This window comes from Mastomys coucha, unplaced genomic scaffold (assembly GCF_008632895.1).
Source record: "Mastomys coucha isolate ucsf_1 unplaced genomic scaffold, UCSF_Mcou_1 pScaffold19, whole genome shotgun sequence".
Taxonomy (NCBI): domain Eukaryota; kingdom Metazoa; phylum Chordata; class Mammalia; order Rodentia; family Muridae; genus Mastomys; species Mastomys coucha.
The window spans coordinates 18283982-18299851 of NW_022196901.1; the positions used below are offsets into that span (position 1 = coordinate 18283982).

The window sequence follows — 15870 nt, forward strand, 5'->3', positions numbered from 1 at the left end:
ACCCCCACATTCTTCCCCTCTCTCTGTTCACAAACTTTCTCTCCCTCCCTCCCCCTCCCCATGGTGACTTCTCTGGTCTCGGTCCTTGGAGCCAGCAAACTTGCTTCTCATTAAACCTGCATTTAATATATTCTAATCTGGCTTGAACTGGCTCATCTCATTGGCAGAAAAATAATCTATCAATTATATATACAACATTTTTTAAGCTTTAAAAAATAAACTACCCACCAGGTGGTGGTGGCGCACACCTTTACTCCCAGCACTTGAGAGGCAGAGGCAGGTGGATTTCTGAGTTTGAGTCAAGCCTGGTGTGTACAGAGTGAGTTCCAGGACAGCCAGGGCTATACAGAGAAACTCTGTCTGGAAAAACCAATAGATAAATAAATAAATTAATTAAATTAAATAATAAACTACCCAAGGAGGCCAGAAGATGATGTCACTTCTTCTGTGACTAGAGTTACAGCTGTAAGCCACAATATATGAATGCTAGGAAATTAGCCTGGGTCCTCTGAAAGAGCACCCATTGTTCCTAACTGCTGAGCCTTTTGCTCTCCAGCTCTCCAACTTTTATATACCCCTCTAAAAGGTAAACTTAGGATGCTAAAGAGATGGCTCAGCAGTTTACTTTTCTTGCAGAAGACCCAGGTTTGGTTCCCAGTACCTTCATGCTCCAGAGGATCACAATGCCCTCTATGGGCTCATGCATGCATGCAATGCACATGCAGACTTACACACATACTCATAATGGTTTTTAAGGTTAAATCTAGGTAAAGATAAAGGTGCTTACTGTAAAAGCCCAGGCACCTAAGTTCCAATTCCCACAATTTCACAAAGTTTTTCTCTAGTCTCCACTTGCACCCATGGCCCAAACATACATATACACATCATACAAACATGCAGACACAGACACACAGACACAAATAATATTTCCTTTTTTTTTTCTTCCCCCAAACTGGCCTTAAACTCACAAACATGTGTCTGTCTGATTCCTGAATGCTGGGATTAAAGGTATACAACACCATACTCCAGTCCACTAATAATTTTTAGGTAAATTTAATGGCTGGGGAGGTTGCTCAGCTAGTTAAGGGCTTATCTTGTAAGCATGAAGACCTGAGTTCTTCATGCAAAAGGAAAAAGCTAAGCCAGGCAGGGGTGGCGCACACCTTTAATCCCAGCACTCCAAAACTAAGAGGCCAGACTATCAGGAATTCAAAGTCACCCTCAACTGCATAGCAAGTTCATGGCAGCCTCAATTACAGGAAACTGTCTCAAAAGCAGAGCAGGGGGCAAAGGAATATTGCTAAGTGATATGATGCTTTGTTAGCAAGCTAAGAAAGCTTGTTTGCATGCCAAGCACCCACAAAAAAGGAGGAGTTGAAACTACTGATGTAGACAACACTGTGGAGGAACCTGAAGACCTGCAGAGTGCCCTGCTTGGAGGCGCACACCTTTAATCCTGGGAGGCAAAGCTAGGCTGGTCCGGCTGAGTCCCAGACAAACCCAGTATACTTAACAAGCTCAAGCTACCAAGGACTAAATGGTGAGGGCCTGTTCAACAACCAAAACAAAAAACAAAAAAAGTATACAGAGAAAAAAAAGTCTAGATGTCAAAGAGTTACATATTGATACAGTATAGCTTTGTTTACTAACATTCTCAAAGTGTTAAAACCATTAGTGCTTGCAGGGACTGTGTGGGGAGTGAGTTTTAGCTATGGAGCTAAAACAGTTCTGCATATTACTTATGGTGATTACACAGATCCACACAAGTGATAAAATATGATAGCACTAAACAGCAGAAAAGATTCATTTAGCAACTAGTGAAAGCCAAATACTATAGTTGCCAGTCCTTTGTTTGCTTACTTTAAGACAATGCCTCATTAACAAGCCACAGGTACCTTGAAATACATTCTCCTCAGCCTCTGAAAACACAGCCCAGCTCCCAAGATTTCCTACAGAATATTTTTTATAGGCTAGGAAGATGGCTCAGTGGTTAAAACCCAAGTTTGAATTCCCAGATCAGATGAAAGCAGCATAGCGGTACACCACAAGAGAGGGACGGAGGGAGGGTGTGTGTGTGTGCATGTGTGTGTCTGTATGTGGCTGTGTGGGAGTGGCTGCTGGTGTGGGGGTGTCGGTGTGGGTGTGATCAATGTCAACTTCCTAGTTAGTCATTACTTTATGATTTTGTGTAACAGAGCCAAATGAGTAATATATAAATAAAATTCAATCAATAGAATGGCCTATTACTTGGGAATATAAAGAAGTAAAATACCAAAACAGGCATGAACATGGATGAATCTTGAAAATATGCTAAATCAAAGAAACCCAAAACAAAGTCATATACTGACAAAAAGATTTAGGCTACACTACCTTGTACACAAAGACCATAAATGAGGATGGATGGGACCCTGGCTTCCATCTCTAGCACCAAAATGTTAAACAACAACAACAAACATGTTTTTAAGACCAATTCTCTTTGCTTCCCAGGGTGACCATATACTTTAGGGTTTAAAAAATCCTCCTGAGCTGCTAAGATGGCTCAGCAGGTAAGAGCACTGACTGCTCTTTTGGAGGTCATGAGTTCCAATCCCAGCAACCATATGGTGGCTCACAACCATCTGTAATGAGAAACAAATAAAATCCTATGGGATGGAGGGGGGCCAGAGCAAGTGAGGCCGGAGCAAGGGGGAGAAGGGAAGGGGACAGGAGGGGCGGGAGAAATCCTCCTGTCTCAGCATCCACAAGCAGCTGAACCTATAAGAACATACCACCACACCCACATCTCTAAAAGATAATGTTTACAGTTTTAAATTATGTTCCCATAAGTCATGGCACTGGACACACAGTCATTGATGTACCTACATTCAGGCTCTGCAGCTTGATCCCAGTGCCTCCCCCAAAATATTAATAAACATAAGAAAATAGCTTTTCTACAATACAGATGTCTTGGTGCCAGTTCTGTAGTTCCAGCATTTGGGAGATCGAGGAGGGAGATCAGTGCTGAATTACGTAAGGCCATCTCAAAAGAAATTTCCTTAATTACCCACATATACAAGTGCCCTAAGGCAAAATCTGTGTACTATGAGATACAGCTTACACAGAAAATTCATAATTGAAGTATGATGGTACATACCTGTAATCTCAACAATACCCATGCTGAGGCAGGAGAACTATGTCATGGAGACTGTCCCAATCAATCAATCAATAATTAATCCAAACTAAATCAACTCAATAACTGAATGACAGCACAGTATTTCCCTGCTCCCTATTATAGTCAAAACAATAAAATAACAAAGTACATTCATTGGAACAACCTAAGAAGATGAAAGCTTGACTCAGAAAACGTTCCTGACAACTACAAATTCTGAAGTACTAAAAACAGTAAGCTTTTACCATAGCATGCTGTCCCATACCTCAAGGCCTATAGTACGGGAGACTGAGGCAAAAGGACCTCAACTCTGAGACAAACTGGACTTTATAAACATACCCAGTGAGCTGAGTGCAATTCATAAAAGCCTACAGAACCAAATGAACTAAGATTAAAGAAAAGTCAGTTTGCATATGAGGAAGAAATAATGATGAACGTAGATCACACAGCATCAGGCCAGGCCCAGCCACATCACTCAAGTTTGCCAGTCACTACTACAGTTTAAAATTAGTCTCCTCCAGACTTAAAACACTCATCATCAGGACTCTTGAATGTGGATTCAAACAAGGCGGGTGATTCTAACCTATCAAAGCTGCCTGTGAAGTGAAGAAAACCTAAGACCCCAGCTTCCTCAAGTCCCTTCTCTCCAGTGCTATTTCTTGAACCTAGAAAGCAGTTTTCCATTTATCATGTATGATGGCCCGCTAGCTCTGTTCTCACTCCCACCCCATCCCCACATTCAGACGATGCCTTGTGCTAAAAGCTACAATTAAACCCAAGCATTCACTCAGATAGTTGCTAAATTTCCATGGTTCACCAAAAGAAAAAATTAGGGTTTTGATTAGTTTGAACCAGCATACTTTTTATGAATTTTGCCTACATGTGTGTATATTTAATACATGTATGCAGCTGCCCACCAGATTCCCTGGAACTGGGGATACAGATGGTTGTGAACCATCATTTTGGTGCTGGAAACTAAACCAGGTTCCTCTGCAAGAGCAAGAAGCTCTTAACTACTGAGCCATCTCCCCATGACAGCACTTTGGGGGGTTGGGGGGGACAGGGTTTCTCTGTATGGCCCTGGCTGTCCTGGAACTAGCTCTATAGATCAGGCTGGCCTCAAAACTTAGAGATTCTCCTGCCTCTGCCTCCCCAGTGTTGGAATTAAAGGTATGTACCATCACTGCCCTGGGAAATAGCATTAGTTTTTAAAAAGCATCTTTTTTTTTTAAGATTTATTTATTTATTTATTTTATGTATGTGAGTACACTGTTACTATCTTCAGACACACCAGAAGAGGGCATTAGATCCAATTATAGATAGTAGTGAGCCACCATGTGGTTGCTGGGATTTGAACTCATGACCATCGGAAGAGCAGCCAGGGCTCTTAACCACTGAGCCACCTCTCCAGTCCCTAAAAAGCATCTTAAACTATCAGAAGCCTACACTGAGTTTTGATATTATAAATATCCTGTATCTGATATCTGAGTCAGGGAGATGGCTCACAGGGCAACGGTGTCACCATAACTGACAGTTAGAGTTCAATTCCCCAGACCTACACATAACAGAGGATCAATTCTTTTACTTTTCCTTTTTTCTTTCTTCCTTTTTCTTTTTCTAAGCCTACAGACCCAGTATTCCTAGGTAGTCTCCCATCTGAGTACTAACCAGGCCCGATCCTGCTCAGCTTCAGAAGAAATGCTCAGAGAATCAAATACTCAAAAGTTGTTCCTGACTTCCACAGGTGTCAAGGCTCTTGCACATCCAAACCCAAACACACACACAGAATAAAAGTAAAAAAAAAAATTGATATCCACATCTTAGGAAGTCCAATAAATAGTCAAGTTACAGTCAATTTTGAATGAAGACAATCCTGTTGTAAAATATCTCCAAACTGGCAATGACTGCCAGTTTTCCTAGCTGCCACCAAATGGGTGGGAGATCCCCGCTAGGCTGAGATTAGGGCCAATACAAATCCTAACCACCACCCAGGAGAGCAGAGGGTTATCCCACCCACTGCAAAATAAAGACAGACAAATTTAAAGGCGATTCTGTCCTTCTCTATAGTATCAAAGACACCGCACACAAATTTCCTGCGCAAAAGGAACAGCGAAGCAAACAATGTGAGCAAAGATGATAGCTGGTCCAGCAAACCCAGAGAAGGAGGAAAAAGGAACACGCGGCGGCGCTCTCACGCCTAGAAAAAAAAGCCAGCTCTCCGACAGCAGCTGCCCAACTGGGCTGCACGTCCAGGCTGGAGGTGGCTGGCGCTGGCACATTTGAAATGTCATAGTCGGTGGATCCAGTCCGGAGCACCACGCGGGACCCGCCCGCGCACACACCCACCGCCCACTGCAGCGAGCGACCTGGGCGCAGCCGCAGCTCGCAAGTAACGCTCAACCCGAGCAGAAAGTTTCGAAAGAAAAACCCGAGCGCCGAAACGCACCGGTCCCGGAGCTGAACTCGCTCCAAGAACACGCCCGGAGCCAGACCACTTGACAAGCAGCTCGGATTTTCAGCTGGCTGGCCCGGGCGGGACCGGGAGGGACCGGGAGGTGGCAGAGGCGGCAGCGCACTGACTCCCGCAGCCCAGGTGTCAGCCGCGCCGCCGCCTCGCTCCCGCGCCCACTATCGGACCGGTGCGGGGCAGGCACAGGGATGCGGATCACCGATGTGGGTAAGGGGCTCAGGGAACGGACCGGGGGCGCCGATCCGGGGCCCGGGATGAGGGTCGGGGGCGCGGGGCGCGGGGTCGAGTGCAGAGCCCGGGCGGCTAGCAGGCTGCCGGGCCAGGTCGCGGCTCCGGAACCCGAGGCCGCGCGCCCCTCCCCCCACCCCTCCCCCGCCGGGGCGCGCAGAGCCGGCGCCGCGTCCCGGGAGACCCACCGCCCGCGGCCCGGGGACTGGGAAGCTCTGCCTGCGCGGCGGCAAGCAACACTCGGCGGGGCGGGGCGGGGTCGGGACCGAGCGCCGCGCGGACTCACTTTTTCGGATGTTTCTCTCTTTTCGGCCTCCGCTTACGGGCCTGAATGGCCAGCACTGGGGAGAGAGAAGACACATTAACGGTCGGGTCGGCCGCCTGCGTGCCGCGAGGCGGGGCGGGGGCCGCGCGCGCCGCTCACCTTTCCTGGAGCTCATTCCGACTCCCGGCACCGGGGCGGGGGGGCTCCGCGGCGGAGGCGGCGGCGACGCGACAGGCAGCCGCACCGGGATGCAGCCTACACTCGCTCGCCGGCCGAGGAGGCGGGAACCGCGCCTGCGCCGCCGCGGCCGCTCCCGCGGGGGCCAATGGGACCCGCCCCCGCGGCCCCGCCCCCAGAGGCCCCGCCCCCGCCCCCCCTCCGCAGCTCCAGAGCACAGGGGTCCCGACCCCGGCCGCGCCCTGGGCGCTCGCCCCGCGGCCCACCTGTGCTGGAGAGCGGTGGCGCGCCCACGGCCTCCCGCGCCCACGGCCTCCCGCAGCCCGCCTCCACCCCCTTGGTCGGTCCTACGGCCGCCACAGGCCACCCGCTCCGGAGCACTAGGCCCAGCCGCCGACCCTTCCTCCCAGCCACCGCACCCCGGCTGGCCGTGTCGCACGCCTCTCCATGTGTCCTTCCTTGGCCAGCGCCTTGGCGGGTCTCTCAGCACCTCTCTAACGCCTCCTCCTCTAATCCCTTTGCGCCTCTACACCCTTGCATCCCGAGGAGCGCCGCTTCCTCCTTCCAGGCGGGTGTGGAAAGGGCACAAGACCGAGAGCTGGGGAACCTGGGTCCTTGAGTGTCTGTGTGACCTTGGAGAAGTGATTTCCTCCTCTCCTTTTCCTACTCCGCTAGGCTGCGTGAGTTTAATGAAGGGAAGATGCACACAGATAACAGGAAAGTTTGTCGCAGGAAGCCTAATTTTCTAAATACCATGAGATGAGAGCTTAAAACAACAATCATGCCAAGCAGTGTGTCTTTTTTTTTTCTTCCTCCTCCTATAATGGGGAAACTGAACCCTAAATAGGTCAAACAGTTCTACCAGGCTGTATCCCTATTCAGGCCTGGCTGGTTTCCCTTTCTACCTTCCCAGGCTACCTAAGATGTGAATCAAGCTGACTGGCACATAGTTACCACTTCAGTGTGTTCTCTTGTCTCTTTAAACAATTACGGTATCTTTAAGATAAAGGTCCTGAGCATTCAGTCCTTCTTTGGTTACAACTGTATCCTTGAGTTACAGCTGTATCACTGAATCTTCCTCTAAAGATGTCCCAGCAAACAGGAAAGGCCGCTCTAAGTCTGAAGAGATTTTACTTTCTCCATTTTTTAAAAAAAATTTTCAAGATTCTGAAACATACAAGAAAAATGCAATAACCGGCACTACTAACCCACATTCACTTGGGGTTATTTGTTTTGGTTTTGGGGTTTTTTTGTTTGTTTGTTTGTTTGTTTGTTTGAGACAGGGTTTCTCTGTGTAGCCCTGGCTGTCCTGGAACTCACTCTATAGACCAGGCTGGCCTCGAACTCAGAAATCTGCCCGCCTCTGCCTCCCAAATGCTGGGATTAAAGGCACGCACCACCACTGCCCCACTCACTATTTTTTTTAAACGTTTCTCCACATTTGCTCTCTATGTGTGCATGGTGTATTTTGCTGAGTCATCCATAGTTTGCAGACTGTTATGTTCCACCCCTAAACATTTCAATACATATCTACTAAAAACAAAGATATTTTCTACATAATCAGAACGTCATTACCACTCTACGAAAATCCAAATAGTACTGTTCCTATTTCTGAAATATTCCAATAAAATGTTTGGTGACATTTTTTTTTCCAACCCAAGGTCATTAGTTACTGGATGTGTTTTTGTTTTGTTTTGTCTTGTTTCTTTTGTTGGTTTTGTGTGTGTGTGTGTGTGTGTGTGTGTGTTTAGAATAACCCCTAGTTTGAGACTTTGTTTGTTGAGACTTTCCCTGAGTTTACAGTGTAGCCAGTCTAACTGCACCTTTAGTGTGGGCCTCTTGCCTTAGGCCTTAGCTTCTCACGGGCATGGAAGACAGGCATGCACTAGTGCAGGCCTCTTGCCTTAGGCCTTAGCTTCTCACGGGCACGGAAGACAGGCATGCACCACTAACGGTGACTAGTTTGAAGAATCTAGTTTTGCAGAATGTTCATCAATTTTAATTTTGTTTGCCTAGTACAGCAGTCAAGTTAATAACAAGTGCGATGTATAGATGGTGTGTGCCTCAACACATCAAAATAGCAGTGTATTCCAGTATGGTGATACAGCCAATCATTTCTCCACCAAAACATTACTTTTCCACTTCGTATTCTTTTTTTAAAAAGTCTCTTTTTATATGGGGGGTGGGAGATAAAGGACTTGAATAGACATTTCTCCAAAGACATGGAACTGACCAATGAGTACATGAGATGTTCAAAATCATTAATCATTACAGGTGTGCAAAGCCAAAGCGAAATGAAATCCCATGTCACACCTGGCATGACATTCTTTAAAACAAAATAAAAAGTCAAGCATGGTGCACACATGTGATTGAAGCACTGAGGAGACAGTACTGTTCTCCTAACAGCCTAAGTTCTCTAGAACATACCAGATCAGCCTCAGCCACATACCAAAGGCCCAGCTGAAAGGGAAAGAAAGGTGGAAGGAGGCCATAACTTAGAGGTAGAATGTTACCAGGATGCAGTCATGGGCCCTACCCAGGTTCACTTCCCAGATGCCAGAAGAAGAAAAGAAAACAGAAAAAAATACAGGTCACCGACCAGTCTGGAACTCTTGCATACTGGAAACATTAAAGGCTTTGTCACTGCCAGGCAGTGATGGCGCACGCCTTTAATCCCAGCACTTGGGAGGCAGAGGTAGGCAGATTTCTGAGTTCGAGGCCAGTTTGGTCAACAGAGTGAGTTTCAGGACAGCCAGGGCTACACAGAGAAACCCTGTCTCAAAAAAAACAAAAACAAAAACAAAAAAAGCTTCATCAGCATCTAATGGAACTGCAAAATGGGACAGTCACTGTCGAAAAGCTGGTCAGTTCCTCAAAAACTAATCATAGAACAGACAACAATGCCACCCATAGGTATATTTCCACAAAAGTTAAAAACAGATGAATCTTTGACACTAGCCTCTGAAGCTAGCACAGGAGGCGAACAGAAACAGATGAGTTCAAGACTAGCCTAGGTTCTAAGCCAGCCAGTGTTGGGAATTTGATTTATGCTTACATGGGAATTCGCACATCTGCTACAGGTCCCTGTTGGCAGAGAAGCAGAGAGATTAGATTTAAGAGCCCAAAGACATGTAAAAGTCAGGGAAGCAGCCCCAGGGGCCACTCCCCTGATTGTGTCTGGGGTAACAGATAAAATATAGATTTAGCAAGTATTAACTCAGAAATATTGGTCAGGGGTGGCCCAGCCATTGAGCTAGTTTAGGCATATCAAAATATAAAGGGTACTCGTGCATGTGTGCTTGTGCATGTGCGTGTGTGTGTGTGTGTGTGTGTGTGTGTGTGTGTCTTTTCATTCTCAAGTCCAGACAACACTGGTGCTCTGGTGGGTGTTGAAAAGTGTGATCAATCACCGAACAGGAGCTCAGAGCAGTTTAACAGATTAGTGCAACAAGCCAGGGCTACTTGATAATTTCCTGAATTAAAAAAATCAGTCTCTGGACATGAAGATTAATATCTACACTATAACAGTGACCAAAATGTAGGACGTTTGGAGTGTGGTGTCGAATGCCTGTAATATAAACATTCAAACAGGAAGAGGCAGGACGGTCACAAGTGCTAAGCCGACCAGAAGTAAATAGCAATGCCCTAGTCCCAGTCACTGTTGTATTTCTGTGAAGAGAAACCCTGTCTCAAAAAAGAAAACGAAAAGAAAAGAAAAGTATACTGCTCTCAGCACAACCGTCTTCCATGCTAATAAAATGGCCCATAAATCAACTAAAGCTTTCAACTAATTTTCTAGTCCAAAGTTTTCCATATTCCTCCAAACAAACACATGGTCTGACCTATCACAGCAAAACCCAACTCCCTGTACCAACTTCAGGCCTAGTCATTGTTTTATTACTCTAAAGAGACACATGACCAAGGCAACTTTTATGAAAAAAAGCATTTACCTGGGGGCTTGCTTACAGTTTCAGAGGTTTAGTTCATCATCTTTAGTAACTAAAAGCAACACCCTGATCCTCAGGCAGAGAGAGGAGAGAGAGGGGTGGGGGGGAAGAGGGAGAGAGGGAGGAGAGGGGAGAGAAAGAGAGAGAGAGAGAGAGAGAGAGAGAGACTGAGACTGAGACTGAGCATGGCCTGGGCTTTTGATACCTCAAAGCCCACCCCCAGGGACATACCACCTAATCCTTCTAATCCCTTCAAAGAGTTACACTCCACAGTGACTCAGCATTCAAATATTGGGGGGGGGGGCAAGAGTGGGCATTCTTACTCAAACCATCATGCCCTGTATAAAAACAAAAACAAAAAAAATACACCTGTTCCTCAAAAAGGAATACAATATTGATAGATATTACAACATTGCTGAATCCTAAAATATTTTGTAAATGAAAAAAGCCAGACACAAAAGGCCAAATACTGGATGATTCTATTTATGAGAGAAACTCAGACCAAGACACTAGGTGAATTAAAAATCAAAGGCAGACCGGTGTTTTTCGGCAATTTGAGGCACTGAGCACAGGGAAAGAAACAACTGCTTAGAGGCTAGATATCATGATGTTCTATTCTAGCGGGATGATGATGTAGAGCCAGGTAGAGATGGCACAACCAGTGTGTGAATATGCTCCATGCCACTCTCTCTAATTGTTTGAAATGGTTTCTTGATGTTATAGGGGTTTCACCTTACTTCCAACAACAAGGTCACATATGTAGAGACTGCATGAATAGTCCTTAAGAACAATTTGTAATTCCTAGCCACGTTTATACGGCTATATGTGTATATATGTCAGATTCATCTGTTGTAAGCTAAACACAGCTTTTCCACTGAATTCAAGTGACAGTCTTACTTCAAGCTTTTTTTTTTTTTTTTTTTTTTTTTTTTTTGGTTCGGGGAGAAGTCTTTTCAAGACAAGGTTTCTCTGTGTAACAACCCTGGTTGTCCTGGGACTCTCTCTGTAGACCAGGTTGACCTCAAACTCACAGAGATCTACCTGAGTGTTGGCCACTCTGCCATTCTGCCTCCTGAGTGTTGGGATTAAAGGCATGCACCACCACAGCCTGGCTTAGGTCAAGCTTTTGTTTCTCTCCCCCAGTTACCAACTTGTTTGGTCTTTATTTTTATATTGTTTTTATACTTGGTATTGCCAGTAATCACCGTCAGTATTCCTCTTTTGTTTGTTGGGTTGGTTGGTTGGTTAGCTGGTTGAGACAGAGTCTTATGTAGCCCAGGGAAGCCCATGAGCACTCCAGCTGGACTTAAACTCTTGCTCCTGCATTTGCCTCCCAGTAACTGAAATTATCGACATGCACCAACACCATCTTGCTTTTATTTATCTTTTTGAAGCTTTAATTGTATCAATTTTGGCCAAGGAGACCCTTTAACTTTGTAGTGACATGATTCATTTGGCTGTTGAGTATCTCTTTCCCGCGCAGAGAATGTTCCAGAAACTCTTGGGTTCTCCCTAATTCAGTCTCAGAAACAGGCACTTCTACTCTTACATTTTTCTTGAGATGACTGGAAGCTTTTGAAATTGAAGAGATCTGGATTTGAAACCAATTTCTTTTATTACTTTAGTTTATTAACAGTTTATATGACCATTTTATCTACTATAAGTTTTTACTATATAACTTGACCACTTAATGCATACATTATAGTAATTTTTAGTATATTTACAAGGTTGGGGAACCATCACTAACATCTGGTTTAATATCTTGTTTGTTTTGGTTTTTTGGCTTGTTGTTTTTTGAGCCAGGGTTACTCTACATATCACTGAAGGCTATCCTAGTCTCAAACTCACAGATTTCCCCTGCCTCTGAGCTCTGGGATTAATGACATGTGCCACCATGCCCAGCTAAAGTCTAATTTTTAAACATTGTTAGTGAAGCAAGGTAGTGCACGCCAGTCACTCAGGCACTTGGGTGGTAGAAGCAAGAAGATCACCACAAGTTCAAGGTCAACTTGTTCTGCAGAATGCATCCCCCATGAGGGATACATAGCTAGACTTTGTCTCAAAACAAACAAATAAGGGCTGGCAAGATGACTCAGGTTAAGGCATTACTGATCAACCTGATGAACTTAATTCTATCCCAGGGACTCACATGATAGGAGGAGAAAACCAATTCCCAAAAGTTGTCCCCTGTTGTCCACATATGTGCTCACACATATACACACAAAATAAAAATAGTAGTGTTTAAAAACAATTTAAAATAAATAAACCATGTTTGTCCCCCACTAGAAAGAACCCCCACCCCCATTAGCATCTCTCTCCACCATCTTTCCTAAGGCTGAGACAAGCCCTCATTTAATTCTTGTCTCTATGGACCTTCCTGGTTTGGATAGTTCAAATGGAAATTGTATTAGCCTTTCAAAAGTCATGTAGCCTTTGATGACTTGAGTCTTTCGTTTAGTCTAAGGTTGAAATCTCTTTCTGCTATTTAATGTCTGAAAAATGAAAATAATATTAATAGCAATTCTCGTGGGTTAGTATAATATCAAATGAGTGTGAGTCTTCAAAAACCATTAATTAGTAAAATTAACTGGAAGCTGAGTATGACAGTGCACATTTAAAAGTGTACAACATAGGAGACCGAATCAGGAAACTGAGAGCTCCAGACAGGTGGCACATGCACACCTTTTTGTATTGGATCTTTTTACAGATGTATTACTTATTCTTGTGTGTGTGTATGGGAGTGAAAGCAGCCTGGGTGCGGGCTGGCATCAGAAGCCTTGGAACCAGCCAACATGGATGCTGTGAAATGAATGTGGGGCTTCTGCAAGAGCAGTGTGCACTCCTAATCACTGAGCCATGTCTCCAGCCTTACACTCAATTTTTGAATAAATGCTCACTGAATCCCTCCTGTACAATATGCACTATTTAAGGCTGTTAGGGAACTCGCTCTGTAGACAAGGCTGGCCTGGAACTCAGAGATTCACCTGCCTCTGATTCCCAAGTGCTGGGATTGATGGCACACAACACCATGCCTGGCATATATGAAGGTTTTACCTGCATCCATCTATGGGTACCACATGCATGCCGGTTGAATCACCTGGAATTGAGGTTACCTCATGGTTCTGAGTTAGCATGTGGGTGCTAGGAATGAAACTGGGGTCTTTTCCAAAAGCAACAAATGCTCTGAACTGCTGATCCATCTCTCCAGCCTCATAACAATGACATTTTGAAAGAAAAAAACTTTTTGGAGAGAGGGTCTCACTATGGAACCCTAACCGGCATGGAGCCCACTAGACTGGCCTCTCTGAAGTTGCCCTCAAACTCACAGAGACTCACCTGCTTCTACCTCTAGAGTGCTGGCATGAAATGTGTGCCCCCCACCCAGACAGAAGGAACTTTTGCACTATCATTGCCCTTTCATCCTACATTCACTTATTGACTCATACATCAAGTTGCTATAATGGATATATCTAAGAATAAATAGCTGGGTGATGGTAGTGAACTCCTTTAATCCCAGTACTGAGGAGGCAGAAGTAGGCAGATATCTGAGTTCGAGACCAGCCTGGTTTACAGAGTGAGTTCTAGGTCAGCCAGAGCTACACAGAAAAACCTTGTCTCAAAGATAGATAGATAGATGATTGATAGATAGATAGATAGATAGACAAACAGATAGATAGATAGTGTCATTTTAGAATGTGAAACTCATGCCGGGCAGTAGTGGCGCACTCCTTTGATCCCAGTACTTGGGAGGCAGAGGTAAGCAGATTTCTGAGTTTGAGGCCAGCCTGGTCTACAGAGTGAGTTCCAGGACAGCCAGGGCTACACAGAGAAACCCTGTCTCAAAAAAAAAAAAAAAAAAATCTACATAATGTTGAAGGTCAGCCATGTGCAGGCCTCTCTGCCCCTAGCCCCAGCCCAGTGAGACATTCACAATGTTCAATTTTTACCAAATCTAATAGAAAATGAATGTTGTAAAATCATTTACATTCTGCTATTTTCAAGTGGAGTCATTAAATCACGATGTATCTTAAACGGTATTTTTAGTATGTGATAGAGCCAAAAAAGACGGGAGTTCATAGAGTCCATCTCACTCCGGGGCCTTCACGGATGAGAGCCTCGGCTCCTCCCGTAACTCTTCCCATTGCTATCTCTATTGCATAACTTCTGGGGTGAGTTTTATCCCTGTCTCTTATTACTTCAAAGGAGTGTATGTCCCAGTAATGTTGACACCATCAGAACGAAAGTGTGAAAGAAATGTTAGTGCACAGACAGCAGGGACAGATTCCTATGCTATTTCTCCCTCTAGCCACCTAAAGAGGTTTGAGTAAGATTTCTGTCTGTGCCTCAGTTTCCTAACCCATCATGTTACCTACCTACTTACCTAATTTGATATCAAATTAGTTCATATATAAAATAAATATTAAATTAGTCATATATATATGTATATATATATTAAAATATCCACTTGACAGACAGTGGTGGCGCATGCCTTTAATCCCAGCACTTGGGAGGCAGAGGCAAGCAGATTTCTGAGTTCAAGGCCAGCCTGGTCTACAGAGTGAGGTCCAGGACAGCCAGGACTATACAGAGAATCCCTGTCTCAAAAAATATATATATCCACTTGAAGAACACTGAGTATGGTGGTACTGACCTATAACACCCACACTTGGGAGCACTGAGGCAGAGAACTATGTATAGTCAAGGCCAGCCTGGTCTACATAGTGAAAATGTGTCTCGAACCAAGCAAGCAAGCAACAACAACAAAAACTTGGAGACTTAATCTAATCATGTTTGCTGTGAAGTTTAGATTGGTACATACAAAACATTCAGTAATTATCTAAAGCACTCAGTAAATATTAACTAGTCTCATAATAGACATTATGGAATATATTAGATATCTTTAGCTATTGCTATATACATCTCTTCCAAATTTATCATTTTAAGCAACAAATATTTAGGGTTCTAGGTAGAGCTCAGAACTTCAATAACATGCAGACAGCCCCCCCCAAAAAGCCCTAAAAGTACAACAGTAATCACTTCTCATCTCACCGATTCTGTGGTCCAGGAGTGTCCAGACAGCTCAGCTGGAGAGCTGAGATGCTGCTGGGGGCTGCAGTCATCAGAAGGCTTGACAGAAGCGGGAAGCCGTGTTCCTAAGATGGCTCATTCACATGGCTGTTAACAGAAGGCCTCCTATGCTAACAGGCTCTGGCAGATATGTCTCCTCACAGCCTAGATCTCTGCATAGAGCTGCTGGACTGGCTGGCTTTCCCCATAGCGAGTGACCAAGAGGGAACAAGGCAGAAAGTTCAATGCCTTTTATGACCTACCCTCAGAAGTCACAATCCATCATATCTGCCACATTCTATACATTAGAAGCAAATACAGTGTAGTCATAGGAAAAGAAAAACAAAGCAAGCCTCTGCTTCCTTCTGGTTGCTGGGGATTGAGCCCAGAGCCTCACAAATACATTCTACTACTGAACTTTATTCCCAGCCCACCCCCAAGTCCCCTTTTTGAACCAACCATCTCTTAATAGACTGATCTCAACATGCTATATAGCCAAGGCTGACCTTAGACTCCAATAAGCTTCTCCCTCCATGCTTGACACTACAGTTATGCCCCATCATGCCAG

General features: G+C 44.9%; 1 protein-coding gene across 11 annotated transcripts in view; it reads right to left on the reverse strand.

The window, feature by feature from the left end:
- Nucleotides 1-15545, reverse strand: part of Srpk2 (SRSF protein kinase 2) — a 196586-nt gene extending 181041 nt beyond the window's left edge. For 4 of the 11 annotated variants that reach the window (XR_004121459.1, XR_004121458.1, XM_031380115.1 and 1 more), the window contains exons 1-2: nt 6271-6437; nt 6133-6187 (exon numbers count right to left, since the gene is read on the reverse strand). Coding sequence is in view for 4 of the 11 variants with exons in the window: in XM_031380115.1 (XP_031235975.1) it covers nt 6133-6187; nt 6271-6286 (71 nt within the window). In the remaining 7 variants the exon portion in view is untranslated. Of the gene's footprint in view, nt 1-6132; nt 6188-6270; nt 6438-15284 lie in introns of those variants that run through there. The other 7 variants (XM_031380111.1, XM_031380110.1, XM_031380113.1 and 4 more) reach the window with 5 other exon arrangements.
- Nucleotides 15546-15870: the final 325 nt, after the last annotated feature.